The 15,995-nt window shown below is 39.3% G+C and overlaps 1 protein-coding gene across 4 annotated transcripts in view; it reads right to left on the reverse strand.

Annotated features, from left to right (window-relative positions):
• The window catches only part of enox2 (ecto-NOX disulfide-thiol exchanger 2), a 175,464-nt gene that overhangs the window by 11,391 nt on the left and 148,078 nt on the right, over positions 1-15,995 (reverse strand). For all 4 annotated transcript variants that reach the window (XM_016237309.1, XM_016237308.1, XM_016237310.1 and 1 more), the window contains 3 exons: positions 10,318-10,424; positions 7,157-7,271; positions 2,225-2,415 (listed from right to left, as the gene is read on the reverse strand). In XM_016237309.1, coding sequence (XP_016092795.1) covers positions 2,225-2,415; positions 7,157-7,271; positions 10,318-10,424 — 413 coding nt within the window. The remainder of the gene's footprint in view (positions 1-2,224; positions 2,416-7,156; positions 7,272-10,317; positions 10,425-15,995) is intronic.

A 15,995-nucleotide genomic window follows, 5' to 3' on the forward strand; every position in this document is an offset into this window, starting at 1 on the left:
CTGGCCCAGCTAACCAATCACAGCACATTTCGTATTTCAGAAGGCGGGCCTTCATTTGATACAGGAACTATTCGAGCCGTTCATGCCAGACTGGGGAGAGAGGTGTTGTAATAATGTAAAATATGTGAAAAATACTGTGTTTTTCGAACAACCTAGTATGAGAGCCTGTTCTAGTACACCCCCAAAACAAAATCAAGACTTTGTAAAAGAGCATAATAGGACCCCATTAAGCGCTGCAAGCCATGCATACAGCGCCGGACATGACAGGTTTTCTGGTACGCAAAACAAGTACTTTAAAGCTGACATATCATGAAAATCTGACTTTTCCAGGTTTTCAGTGCTACAATCAGGTCCCCGGTGCATCTACCAACCAAGGAAACGTGAAAAAGATTAAGCCAGTAACTTTGTTTTGGGAAGCCTTTTTCTGCAAGCGTCTGAGAAAACGAGCGTCTGATTTCGCTCCCTTGGTGACGTGGCAAAGGGATCGTCATTATAATATTACCGCCCCTTAATCTGTAAGTTTACACCGACGGCACCGTCATTTTGATTTCGCAAGCGACAGCGGTGTTCTAATGCCATGGCGAAAGTTTGAGCAAAACATGCTAACTGTTCTGTCTTTGTCTGCACAGACGAGCACAGAACACTGTTTAGAGTCCCAGCCTCAGAGGAGACTGTGACAGCCGCTTTCTGTGCGTGTGCTTCGGATGTGTGCGCTCAGAAAACCGTATATCAGAAGTTTAAACTCATATGGTTTAAAACGCATGACTTCAGCGCGATAAACATGATAATCAGAACCAAAACAGATGTTTTTAGCAGGTCCGAGCTGTAACGGCGCAGCTCTATTCTGGAAAAGGGGGCGGGGAGCAGCAGCTCATTTGCATTTAAAGAGACAGGCCCGAAAAACAGCGTGTTTCTGCTTCCACTCAAAATAGGCATTTTCAAAATAATATAATAAATGATCTGTGGAGTATTTTGAGCTGAAACTTCACAGACACATTCTGGGGACAACAGAGACTTTTATTATATATATTGTAAAAGGGGCATAATATGTCTCCTTTAAAGGAATTCATTAGCTTACTGCCGTCACTGTGGCAGCCAACAAACCCTCCACACATATTTATATTTAGTTATATTGAAAAAGTTTCAATTCAGTCATATTTTTTATCCCGTTTTAACATGGATCTCTATGGAGACCAACCGTAGATATTGGGCAAGATTGCAGATAGCAGCGGTGGCACATGATATCCGCGTTCTGATTGGTCAGATCACCTGTCATTCAAGCTCTTTGCGAACGGTCAATTAATGCATTAAACCACTTTCATAATGCATTATATATAAAGGCTCAAAGTGTCACATGATCCTTCAAAATTTATTCTAACATGCTGCTGAAGGAACATTTTTATTATTATTAGTTAATATTTTGTGGAAGTCAAGACACCCTACCACTCAAAAGTTTGGGGTGATATTTTTTTTTAAACAAAAATAAATGAATAATTGTATTCAGCAAGGACACATTAAATTAACTAAAAGTGACAGTAATTTTAATGTTACAAATTTACAGGTTTATTTTCATTTAATTTACAGATTTATTTAAAATAAATGCAGTTCTTGTGAACTTTCTATTCATCAAAGAATCCTGAAAAAACTGCATCAAGGTTTCCACAAAAAATTAAGCAGAAAATACTGATGATAATAATAATAAGAACTATTATTAATAATTGAGCACCAATAATAATTTATAATAAATGAAAACCAAACCAGCATATTAGCATGCTTTCTGAAGGATCATGTGACACTGAAGACTGGAGTAATGATGCTGAAAATCCAGCTTTGATCACAGAAATAAATTACATTTTAAAATTCATTAAAATAGCAAACAGCCCTTTAAAATTTTAATAATATTTCACAACATTACTGTTTTTATTGCATTTTTAATCAATTGGAAGAAAGGGACAAAATCTGGCATACATCACCAGAGAGAAGTCTGCAGTTTTACTGGAAAATGTAGTTTATTTTTATTAAAAAATACAAGGTCAATCTTTTAAGGAAAAAAAAAAAGAATGAATCCATGGATTCATTGTTCATAATATCAAATAACAAAAATAAAAGCAAATAAATTGCCCTTATTTTAATGATATGTTGACAGTTTTACTGGAAACCAGATAAAAACACTGCGTAAGAAAGTGATTTTGTGCTGTATGCCGTGTTGACTGTGTGTGCGTACCTTCTGCATGCCCTGCAGAGCCTGCTGCAGGAAGCTGAGCTGCTGCTGGCGGGTGGTGTCCTCCTCGCTGTGCTGGGGCTGCGCTTTACCCTGCTCCTGCTTCAAAAGCTCCACCTCATTCCTGTAGGCATCCAGCTGACACCGCAGACTGTCGTTCTCTTCTTTCAGAGCCTCCACCTGAGCCAGCGGCCCTGGGAGACCACAGAGAGAGAGAGTAGGAGAGATATGAAAAATGACAATTGCATTGGCGACAGGAAAGGGAAATAAGCAGACAGAGACACACGAGCGAAGGAGGCAGGGGTGAAAACCAATAACGGAACAGAGAGAGAAGAGGCGCATATTAAGAGTCGTGTGCGGAGTAATAAGTCACGGGGTGGTGGCGGCGAGGCCTGGAAAGGGTAAAATGAAAGAAGAAACAGCGTTCCTCAAAAGCTGCTTAGAGAATTCTGCTGATGGACCGAGATGAAAGGACCCTCAGTACCACTGCTGCGTTCCTTTCACTTTCAGAGGCTAATTAGAGAGGATTAAATGGAGAGAAAGTGTATTACTTAATGCTTGACTTAATGTACCATGGGCATTGTTATCAAACGGCAGTAATTAAAACAGGGTTCTTCACACCGAGACATTCCGTCATTCAGCCGTCTCTTAACAACCCGATGATCAGAGACGCCACACCTCTGCTCCGCGTCTAGCGGGAGGAGATAACGGGATTATGCCGAGAAGCGTGTCCGTCTCAGATTGGGCAGGGAGCGGGGGGAACAGCTGGGCATCTGATCGCAAGGCTGATGAAGGATCTTTGCTTTTGCGTCTCTGAAGAGGGAGAGGATGAGCGTCTGAGTGACGTGGGTGGAAGATAAGGAAAGCCAGGTTGAGCTATGAACACCATCGAAAGTCTGCCGGGAAACGCATCATTACCTGTCTCAGCTCTGCTCCGAAACCTAGCGAGCTGCCTACCTAGACTGCATTTTAAGTGGCCCAAAAGGTAGGCAGCAATGGTATTCCGCCTCTTTTTGGCCAAATTCAAAGGGAAACAACGAATACATCCCTCATAAAGAAGGCAATCCCAGAATTCGACCAACAATACAAGATAGTGGATATGAGAAATATTAGCTGCATCCCAAATGATGCACTATACACTATGCACTCAATCATGTAGAGCAGTGATCCTCACTATTTTTTTTTTCACGAGAGCCGCACTTATAGGACAACGTTAATAGGAGAGCCACTTTCACTGCAAAGTATGAAAAGTTACATCGTCATAAATAGCATGTCTGCTTCTCAATCTGTCATCCCTGAACATACAATATGCAATGCAATTCAAAGGGGTTTATTTTTAAAAGTTATTTAAAGTTATTTGCGTCTACATTAGCCCATCATGTATCAAACCATAAGAGCACATTCGGCGTTAAGAGCTGGAAAGATTGCCAAAACAACTCCACAGTGAGTCAATGTCATGGACATGGAAAGAGCAAGTTTAAATATCTTTCTAGTTTATATTTCCATCTTGTAATTCTGCTGTTTTGGGTATTTTTAAAATATAAATTATTTGTAATAGAGCAGACACTGACTGTTGTTCATATATTTATGTTCTCATTTAGCGAGACAGCAGACACGGAAAAGACTGCACACTTCAGTATGCGTGTAGTAAACGAAACCACGCGTCTGTGCCATTCATTCATAAAGAGACATGCAGGATTCATATTTAAATGGTATTTTTGCAGCTTAATATTTACAGATACCAGTAAATATTGCGATTTGATTTAAGTATAATGACCTACTTTTGATTTATTCACCCAAACTTTGACAAATTCCGTGACATTCTGCGTTATACAGTAAATTCTGTTTTTATGACTGGATTCCGCAATTCCGTCCGCATTTTTCCGCATCGCAGAAATCATAGGGCCATAATTATAATGTGTTCTATTGTCTTTTGTCGCATCGCACCACGGTGTGAGTTTTTTTTAATGGCTTAGTTATAGCTCTGCTTGTTTTTAATGTTTTTATTAAATATCTGTATTGATCATATCATCGCATTATTTGCTGCATCTGCCATGCGAGCCACACATTAAAGCTTGGCAAACCGCATGAGGCTCGTGAGCCGCGCAATGAATAACACTGATGTAGTGTATAAATTATATAGGATTATTTTGTCATTCAACATCAGTCTGATAGCCCCTCCCCCTCCGCAAACATAATTAACAGTTAATAAACAGCTGCAACAGTTGAGGGCATGAAGTGCCCAACATTCCATACTACATTTCGAGTATTTTAAGAGTACTTTTTCCTTTTTAGAATTTTGTGTGTAAACGCACTACTTGCACTATTTATCATAGCATAGTGCATACGTACGTGAATTGGGATGATCCTATTGACTATAAATATACTTGCATTTCATGCAATAATTAGAAGTATTGATAAAGCTCATTATAGTTAAAAAAATATATTTTTTGTATGTGCTTTGTATTTTTTTGTGTTTTAGAGTGTCAGGTTGTTAGCTTAGCAGTATGCTAACGGCAAACTCTGAAAGTTTGCATATTTTCACAGGGGTTTCCCATAGGAATCCAAGCACTCTGGAATTTTGTGTGAGGGCGAAAGATTTCCCTATGCAGATTTCGCAACAGGTTCAAGTTGGTCATGTTGCGTTGACTAACAGAAAGTTGTGTTTAAATGTGACTTCTGTGTGATTATTCAACGCTACATTATTGCATTAGACATGGACCTTTTTTGGCCTGTAAAATTTCACAAATGTGACTTTATTGGAATCAGTTGAGTTGAGTCTCTTAAGTCCGATGAGCGTAATTTTTTTATCATTTGTCTATGCATGTTTTACGGCATAAATGCGACATTTTTACCATGCTATGGTGGCGGTAAAGGTAGCTCATCTTTTAAAAAATGTGTTTTGAGACCTCTGAGGTTTGCAGAATGGCCATTCTGTTGTGCTAGACCGAGCACAATGGAATGGCAATTCACACGGGACACAAGAACACATCCTTTATGAAGGTAGCTGCCATGTTACCAATTCTGTGTTTTGTCTGGAAGCATGTTTGGTGTGAATTAGAGGGGAAAGAAATAGAGAGACGGAGAACAAGAGCGAGAGAGACATAGAGACACAGACAGAAAGGGAGGAAAGCAAGCGGTTTTTATTGATTCGTCTCATCAAGTTGCTGCCCTCAGAGCCATCCAGGTTCACCTTCCGCAGCATGGCAGGCAGCTCTATCGACCTGTGCTGCCCAGGGGTGCTGACAGTAAAGAAAGCAGCTCCCGTTTGCACACTGTACTATAGCTATTGTCAGAGGACACTTGCCCGTTATCATTGATTAACTCTGGGGGAAAATAAAAGCAAACATGTTGGGCTGCAGTGAAGATGGAGGTGAATCTGCCTAGTTAATATGGCTAAAACTCACACCGAGGTTAAGCCACTCCCACTCCCAAGATTGCACGTCTTACTGGCAGGTCTGAAATATTTGTTTTCATAAATGCCGCGGGTGTTGAATTACCCCCTTCATTAACCATGTGGATCTCCTGCCCTTTCTATCCTGCGACATCCTTCCAGATATCTGACAACCCACTGACAGTGATTGTTATCATTGTTTTCTAATAACTAAGGTCGCAGATGAGAAGCCGTGTGAAACAACCCTGGTAAACGTGTGATTACATTTGCATATATTTTCATACTAATGATGGACTCTGTTACACTGGAGAATCTCTAATAGTTCTATTCAAATTTCATGAGTTGAGTGGCACATATGTGGAGCCAACGAGGGTCTCACTTCAAATTGACTGTGAAGAGGCTGTGCTAAGTGGTCTCAAGATGCCAAAAAGACAATGACGTCCCACAGTGATCATTTTACGATATCCCATGTTTCTCTGTCCTGAGCAGCTATAGTACAGGTTCTCTAACAGCAGTTTTTTTTTGTGTGACAAGCAACCTGAAATGAACTGGAAGAGCAGCTGGCAGGCTCATGCTCAGCTCGGTAGCACCGCATTCAGGAAACCACAGGGGGTTGTGGGAATTGTAATACAAAAATTACACTTTTCCCCCATGATTGAATTGGCTGACCGACAGATTTGATTTAATTTGCTCACATGAGAAAGTAAAATCATCAAACTACCATGCTGGTGTTGCAGCCATGGCCATAGTGCTCAGTTGTGTGGTGCAAGTTCGAATCCAGCTGGGGATATTCCATGTTTTTATTCTGCTTTCTTTTGGTCCATCTCTCAAATGTCAAATAAGACCATCTACTCTGAACAATGTCCCACATAATTTTTTTTTTTTACATAAATATATATGAATAAGTAAGTATTAAACTCGAAGTGGATCAATCAATCAATCAATCAATCAATCAACCAATCAATCAGAGAACCAACAGGATAAAGTCAAAAGTATGAAAAGAACTGTTAATGGAATCGTTATGGAACCAGCATTATTAAATTCCTTACAATTCCCAGGTCTGGTTATGGTCTGGGAAAAATAAAAGCCACATACAGTAATTGATATTTATGTCTAAATTGATTTCTGACACAAAAAGATTAAAAACCACTTTGAGATCTCACAGGGAAGGGAAATTATATGAGCTTCATTAGTTCCTAAAAGAATGTTTATTGAAAAAAGTTGGCGAAAAGTGGCAGTTACATAGTCGGAATCCAGGTATATATCAAGGGTCATTAAACAGTCAGAGCTTTCCATGAAGCTCAATTCTTTTTTCGCTATTCATTTATACTGTGAAAATTAGCTGGTTATCTGCAAATGTATCAGCGCTGTGTGATCTGAGAAAAGGTTCCTCATAAAACGGACAAATCACCAGTGGATTCAATCTATATGCGGTTGGTGCACAGAAGCCTCTTTAAGACAATGAGGAAGTACCACTTGTACTGCTTTAAGAAAGATTTGTATCTTTTGCTTATAGACTGTCAATCAGAAATGGTGCATACCTGAATCATCCGAATCCTTGCTTTCTGGGGCGTCCTCCATGTCATCATCCGACATCTCCATTTCCTCCTCCCTCCGAATACCCATCAGCTCTTCGTTGTGGATGTTTCTGATCTCCTGTGAATGAGAGGAATAGAGTCTATAATCCCAACTGCTGGACGATCTCTCACACTTTGATTAACACATGAAATATATGAGCCGGAAATGTACTAAGCCATTCGATCAGATTGTAAAATAGAGATTGGACTCCTGAAGTGCTATAAAAGCAGACGGAGCTGCTCCAGTGGTATCGATGCAGAGAGACACACATGATGTTGGCCGACCTTGTCTATGTGCGCAGTCAAAATTTGCACAGGGACTCTTAATGTGTTATAATGGCAGCCAGTGGGGCTTAAACGTTGCAGGAAGTGATTGCACAGCCACCACAGATCGGCAGGTCCGGGCAGGGGCAGATGAAGCAGATGTCTAGGCATGGACGCTGCCCTGTGGGCTCTCCTGATGGGGGAGCTCTCCGCCTAATGAGGCATGCGCACAGCAAACAGATAAGGCTGTGCAAAGACACAACATGACCGCCACAGGGAGAGAGAGACTTACTCTGACAACAAACAAAAGGCCCGGCATAAACATTACCATCTGTCTAGCACAGCAACACATGATCTCACTGAGAATTACAGAGGTCGAGCAGGTAGCGCGAAAGCAAACAGGCCCATCTGCCCAATCAGGAGAGGGATAGATGATATGGGGCTACCGCAGGAAGGCAACTAGCTTTCCCGCTTTACACTTTTCTCCAATCTTTAACACAGGACGTCTAGCTGCCCACAGTATAAATGGGCTGCAATTGAATTCAGGTCGTCTAGGCAACTGCAAATAGCCATCTGCTTGGAATAACAATCAGTATGAAGTGAGGAGAACCCGCAATACTGACTGGACATTTCTGTGTCAGAACCAACACTGACTGAAGCTTTGTTTACGCAAGAAATAGCCGGGAAAACTTGCAGGGGAGCTCAAGGAAATGAGGATGAAAATCCTCAAAATTCCGCTAAGCCTGAATGTAGCTCTGGGTCAACAACTCATCCGACGCCGCCATCTTACCGTCACATTCACGAGAGAAGCGCAGCGAGGGTCCAAACAGCTCCAAGCAAAGCAAAGCAAACATAGTTAAATAGTGTGTCATCTATTACCTATCACTTACTGTCATCTGCTCCAGATATAACTAACCGGATTCAGGAGTGAAGCAACCTCCTCCTACAGCAGAGGATGTGGCACTAATGGGCTCTATTAGAACATAAACATTTCGAGTGTGAGGTTCAAAGGCTTGTGAAAGCGTGGCATATCCCTGAAGCCCTGCATTGTCATACTAGAAGGATTCCGACAGTTTTGAGGTCAGCTCTTCTTAATACATAATGTAAGAGGTGAGAGAGGCCTGCTAACTCTCTCTTCTTCTCAAATGAGGCTTCAGCCCGCTGTGACAGCATTGAGAGCTTCCTGTCATAGCCACAGTGAAGCTGCAAGCACAATGCCAACCCGGGAGTGAGAAGAAGCTCATATCTGAGGCTAAACATATTCGACTTATGTCAAGTGGTCAGAGCAAAGGGCAAAAGGGGGGATTGGAGGATGAAAACAGCAAGTGAGGACTACATCAGCTTCTTGAAATGATCAAGGGTTATTAGGGTTGTTGCATACCCTTTCTTGTCATCTGATGGGAGAAATGAAAGAGATGAAATGAGAGGAACTCGATAAAAGGGAGCTCAATAAGGACGCAATTACTGCAGCAATAATAAGCTCCTTTCAGAGATGAAGAACAGGGTAAGTGCTAAAAGAACTCTATATGTAACCGTTTCATTTGGAGACAAATCGAATAAAATGTCATTTAAAATTTAGAATAAGGCGGTCAATCAAGGACTCAGTTCATGAAGTTAACAAAAGCACTAACTGGCAGTAATAGCGATTTGTCTTAATGTGCTTCACAATGGGCTGGAAATGGATGGACGTGTGCGATATTTCTGACGGAAACGTCTATTTCTGATGACTCTAAATTTTTGCTCAACTGAAATCAAGTAGTTTATCAGGAATGAATGAAAGAAAATGAATTACAACTACAAGATAAGAAAATATAAAGGATTATTTAGGACATGGTGCAACTCATTTTAAACACCTACCTTAAACAGTGAGGAGTCTCTTTCGGCATTTACAGTACCTGCATCTTTAAGCTGTTCCAATGGCTTCAAGTGAACATTTACAACCCAGTCATAGCGAAACACAAAAATCAACTAGAACAAAAAGGAAGGACGGGGCTTCAGCTTATGAATTGATTGAATCATTAAAAGTGGCTGTAACATACTACAACAAAGTCAGACCTGAATGCGAGTTTGTTGCTGACTGTACATTACTACCCTTCTCCAACACACACTTTAAGGAGGCTGAAGTTCAAGTTTACCCTCTAGACCATCTTGATGCATCTTGCTTCTAAAGCCATGAGAATTGATTACTGTAAACTCCTAGGAAATTGTTTTTATGACACATGGAAAGTCCAGTCCTCGGTTGATTTCACACTCATCACTTGCTGAGCAGGAGTTCTTCGTTTTATTAGATGTAAAAAATATCAACCCTCTGATCCATGTAAAATAGTGTTTTAATGTTGCCAGCAATGGAAATTAAAGTGCTAATTAGACACCAGATTGGGTCTTTGTGCACTAATAATCAGAGAGATGTCTTAAAACTTACCTAATGACCACAGAAACAGAGGAAAGAGACAGAAAAAAACCCACTTCAACAACGAAAATGTGGAATCATTAATTAGCTTACAGTGTCTGTCTCCAACTTCCACTAATATAGAATAAATATCTCTATAAATAGATAATACATTTCTATGGTTTCTATCAGAAAAGACTCAATGTTACCTGCCGGTTGTCAACCGCTGAAATCTCATGGTCAGTGTCGGGTCACATTTCACTACCAGAGAGAGCTGAGCAATTAAACTATCATACCATTAACATTCAACTCAAAATTAAACACATGGACTTCAGGAGAGTTCAAGTACACATGGGGAGCTTGCAGGGAAGGCGAAATGGAAAAGACTAATATCTGATAGTAACATACTGCATAATTAATTCTGAAGATATGAAGCATGAACACATTCACTTAAAGAAATGAAAACACCAACCTCTGCTTGCTTTCGCCACATGTCCAGGTTCTTGCGTTGGGCTTTGGAGAAATGGTCCCATGCCTTTTGTTTGGAAGCAGCGTGGAATACAGACACAATCTGCTCAACTGTGGCAGGGGATGCAGGGGCCAGTATGGGTAAATATATCAGCTATTTTAAATAATATTATTTCACAATATTATTGTTCTTATTGCATTTATGATCGAATAAATGCAGATGAGAGACCTCTTTCAAAAACATGAAAAAAATGTTACGATCAACTTTTGAATGTCAGTATATTACGTTAAACTTTGAAAAATACATCAATGCAATGAATGGAGTGCTTTACCAACTATTTTGTGATTGTGATGATTTTAGTGTTGGTCTATTAGAATGTCTTGCTCTTAACTTAGCGAAATACTAATGTAAAGGTTTGTATGTTCCCAAAAAAATAAATAAATAAAATCACGCTATTTTGCTCAAGATTCTTTAATTTTGCTGCATTGCAAAGTTCACTGTCACGCATATCCGAAATATATCAGCTATTTTAAATAATATTATTTCACAATATTATTGTTCTTATTGCATTTATGATCGAATAAATGCAGATGAGAGACCTCTTTCAAAAACATGAAAAAAATGTTACGATCAACTTTTGAATGTCAGTATATTACGTTAAACTTTGAAAAATATCAGTAAAATACATCAATGCAATGAATGGAGTGCTTTACCAACTATTTTGTGATTGTGATGATTTTAGTGTTGGTCTATTAGAATGTCTTGCTCTTAACTTAGCGAAATACTAATGTAAAGGTTTGTATGTTCCAAAAAAAATAAATAAATAAAATCACGCTATTTTGCTCAAGATTCTTTAATTTTGCTGCATTGCAAAGTTCACTGTCACGCATATCCAAATGACTTCAGGTTGGTTTTTCGCTATTTAACACTGTCAGTGTGAGCGGCCCTTCAGAAGCTAACAGACAGCAAGGCATCTCACTAGGTTTTGTCCTCTAGACTTCAAGTATTACTTTAAATCTCAGCATGCCTGTTACTTTTAGCAAAATCTGATAGGTCTTTAAGCTACTGTCATGACTAGATCATTTAAGACTATCATATCATATTTCAAAGAGCTTCTGCATGTGCAATGCATCATGGATTTTAAAAAAAGTGTCTGGGAAATGACATCAAAGCATCCATCAGCCTAAGTAATGCAACTGAAAGACTGACAGACAAAAACATATGGTGCCAGCGGCTTGATAGATGCATGACCTCATTACTGATAGTATACCGTGACCTATGCAGATTCACTCAGAGATCCCATTTCTCTCTGAGAGGGGGTTAATAAACCTTGAGGAGTCAGGAAAGATGCCAAACACATCTGTCTGCGGCAACGGCATGCTCAAGAGTGAGAGAGGCCCGATCGATAGTGACTTCAGCATCCTTTAATTTGATGGAAGAGATCGATGGCAAAGCCAGGACGGAGAGCATGTGCCTGAGTGTATGCACCACTGAGATTGTGTAGGTGCATGTAAGTGTGCAGTGTTTTTAGTCTGATGTGCATGACAAAGTGTCACTAGTTTGAGTTTCGCATGTTCACCATTTACAAATGAAAATTGTGTAGTAATAGTTAAACTTGTGTCTGATTTAGGCCAAAACAACAGCCTCGAGCCGTGCAAGCTCGATATCATGCATCATTACCAACTGTGTCAGACTGCATTCACAAGTTTATAATGTAACGCAGGTACGTGTTGCTTCTCAGCACTACCGCAAGTCCAGTCCTCTCTACAGTCAGTTTTCAACTGTCATGGCAGAGCAACAGTCTTGCTCAGCATGTTGATTTAATGGCACAGACATTTGAAGATAACTTAATCACCCCTCGGAGTACTGGGCTATGTCACTTTAATGTGCATTTACATTTATGCTTTTATCTAAAGCGACTTATGTTGTTTTCATGATATACATTACCATTTCTATGTTCATGCATTCCCTGGGAAAAGAAATCATGATCTCAGCGTTACAAGCAGCTTTCTCTGCTGCTTAGCTACCACATACTGTACTTGCAATGCACTGGTCTAGCCTTGACTTCTGCATTTGCATATTTATGTTTAGTATGTTTCAGGCCTTTCTCTGCATTTATATATTGCCTCAAATTTCCTAACAAATATTGTAGTAAAAAGCAAAACCGAATTCCTGAGTTAAAGACTAAAACAATCTATTTTAAATAAATGTTGTTTTAAACTTTCTATTCATCAAAGAGTCCCGAAAAAATTTATTCCTTTTCAAAAAAAAAAAAATTAAGCAGCACAACTGTTTTCAATACTGATAATAACAATGTTTCTCGAGCAGCAGACTTTAGTTAAAAAAACATTAAACATTTTTTACCGAACCCAAATGTTCGGTAAAAGGTAGTGTATGTCTTTCACTTTAAAGGTGCACTAAGCAATATTTGAAAAACGCTTTTGACCACAGCGTCGGACCGAGTCCTAAAACACACTTGTAGCCAATCAGCAGTAAGGGGGCGTGTCTTGTTATGATAGAGAGAAGAGAGCGCTCAATTTGGGTGCACAGGATGGATATTAGCAGATCGACTATAGATGGCAGATAAAAAAAAAAGAGGAAAATATCAGAGAAACAAAACATTAAAAAGAAGGGTTACGATCAGGCAAGAGGTAGGACCCGAGTAAATATCGGAGCAGCTTTCCAGCAGTGGAGAGAACTCAAGGAGCGGGAAGGGCTCGAAATCGGACGCCGAGGTTGCATTGTTTTTTCTTCGTGATAGGTGAGTAATGTTGATTTTGCTTTGTTTCACGCAACTTATCCGTGTTGGCTTTTGTTTGAATATGCTTGTGTCATATCATCTTCACTTGTTTCCGCGATCGTCGTTGCAAGGGTTGTGTACGTACTTGTGGGGTGGAGATTTAAAAATAGGGGCGAGGTCCTGTTAGGCTATGGGCGTGTTTGTTTTGGTGCTTTCAAATATCAACATCGTTCGGCAAAAATCGCTTAGTGCACCTTTAAGTTAGTATTGTTGTTATTGGAACCATATCAGCCGATAAAGGTAATTATTAAGCAACAGTTGATACTGTATGCATCTGAATGCTTATTTCTACCTATCCAAGGTGAACTCTTAATTAGAAGATATAATTTAGCACTATAATGACAGAATGCAGCAAAAATTAATGTTTTTGATACAGGATGTGCTGTGCATGTAACTAATTTTGCCTTTACTAATATGACTCCAGTATATAATAAGGCTTTTAAGCTCAAATATATATCTATGACATTAAGCAAAGTGATAATTTAGTGAATCTATTTGTATAAAATACTACAGATTATATCAACCATTATGTGAAAATATTTACTTGTCGTCTCCCATGTTTGTGCAATAATAAGAAAGCTGTTTTTTTGCTAGGTTGTTTACAGAAACATTAACACTTTTACTACAAACCATCCATTAGATGGGGCAAGCACAGATTTGGTTTGTGACGGCACCCGTCTGCCGCCTCAGCCGGAATCCAGCGTCTTAAGCTGAAATAGTCTTACCCAGAATTCCCCTGTCACCGAGTCCCACCTGCCACTGCGACAACCTGCTGCTCTACCCTCCTGCAGGGCTGCAACCCCAGCAAGCTTTTAGCAGTATCATGCACTTCATCCTTTATTTTGCTGTGTGCTCTTGTCTGCGTTCAGATAAGACAGATGCTCGACTGTCACAACGCTTTCTCTCCTCTGCGTGAGCGACTGTTCCGCCGCACGTGTTTGCCATCACGACAGACCAGACATTACTAGAGTGCCAGATACTTGGTTTGTATCAAAGGTTGCTGTCTGCTGCTTGCAGATAAAAGGCTGGACGCTGATAAATACCAGGGGAAGCTACTGGAAGGTGCTTCTAAGGTGACATGACCTTTCTGATGAAACAGCTGTAGCTAGTTTTCCTGATAGAAGATAACTCTGACAGACAGCTCGAGCAGGCTTGGTAGCAAATCAGCACTGTCACTATTTCCTCAAGCAGACGCTCTAAACTCATTAGAATAACCTGACAGGCTTCAGAAGGAAATATCTATAAGAGAGAACACAAACAAGCAAACAAACAAAAAAGACATATTCTGGCAGATGAAGTCTGTATCTCTGGGAAGGTGACGTTTTGTCTCTTCAAAACAATAAAACACCCTTGGATTTCAACCTGTCGCTAGAGAAGAGACGTATTGGTAAATATGTTTATGCCTGCGGATGCTTGTGAAACTCCATCTCTATATGACATCAGGATGGATGCGACTACAGTGTATGGCATAATGCTCTGATAGACATCAGTGATGTTGTGCAGTGATGACTGTGAAGGCATATGCAGAAACTTACCATGACATCCAAATCAGATCAAGTTACTGTATGCCATTACTGATAATTCCAGCATTATTCCAGATCTTCACGTCTATAGGATAGTGAATCATGATTGGACAAGGAACTCCAATCGTATCAATAATAATAGCAGCGAAGTCAGTATAGGAGGAACACTTTCTATGAAGCCTGTACTGTATATTGATGCAGTATAATTCATATTGCCTTATAATGTAATCTTACAATCATTTGCATGTTCTTACAAATACTTTAACCACTGTTATAACACTTTCAAGAGTATGAAGCATTCAACTCCATGATTAGCACCACATTTCTTGTGCCATCATGTGTTTCATGTGCATTTACTCTTTAGAGGTGTTACCATGAAATTATTATAATGTTTTATGTGACTGAAACAGAATACCTTATATGAAAAGACTCAAATGAGGCTTTCTACTGAATAACATCACTAAAAAAAGTTTCACTGATTATTCAACAAACACCAAGATAACGGATATTTCTGGCAAGTCTGCAAAGCCTATATGACTAAGTGTGGTGTGAACTTTAACATTGGTTTATTCTCCACCATTTCTTTCTAAAACAATTGGTTCAGAGTCACCTGCAAAGAAAAAGCACAGATTTTTGTGCAGCTTAGGAGTCACAATGTTTTTTTTTCCTCCATTGTTCACCACTTTTATCTTGTTTTTATAGCACAGTCATAAAACATAATGAATAATTCAATTTAATTATTCATGATATATTTGCTTTAACAAGGAACTATAAATAGAATATTGTTACATCTAAAAAATATGCTTTTGTGGTTCGCCCATACCTTACTATATCCAGATACAGACAATTTTATCATTTACACAGATACACTACCATTCAAAAGATTTAGTCTCTGAAACAATTCTCTTTTGCTCACCAAGGCTGCATTTATTTGATCAAAAATGCAGTAAAAACAGTAATTTTGTGAAATATTATTAAAATGTAAAATAACAGTTTTCTATGTGAATATATTGTAAAATGTAATTGATTTCTGTGATGCAAAGCTGAATTTTCAGCATCATTACTCCAGTCTTCAGTGTTATATGATCCTTCAGAAATTTGCTGCTCAAGAAACATTTCATTTTTATCAACGTTGAAAACAGTTATGCGGTTTCAGTCATATTCACAGCTTTTTTGATGAAAAAGTTCAAAAGAACAGCATTTATTAGAAGTAGAATTTTTTGTAACATTATAAATGTCTTCACTTTCACTTCTGCACAATTTATGTGTCCTTGTTGAATACAAGTATTAACTGCTTCTAAAGAAAAGCCCCAAACATTTGAAAGGTAGCGTATACAGAAAATGGCCTTGCTGCACAC

This window comes from Sinocyclocheilus grahami, unplaced genomic scaffold (genome assembly GCF_001515645.1).
Source record: "Sinocyclocheilus grahami isolate Dianchi unplaced genomic scaffold, SAMN03320097.WGS_v1.1 scaffold510.1, whole genome shotgun sequence".
Lineage (NCBI taxonomy): Eukaryota > Metazoa > Chordata > Actinopteri > Cypriniformes > Cyprinidae > Sinocyclocheilus > Sinocyclocheilus grahami.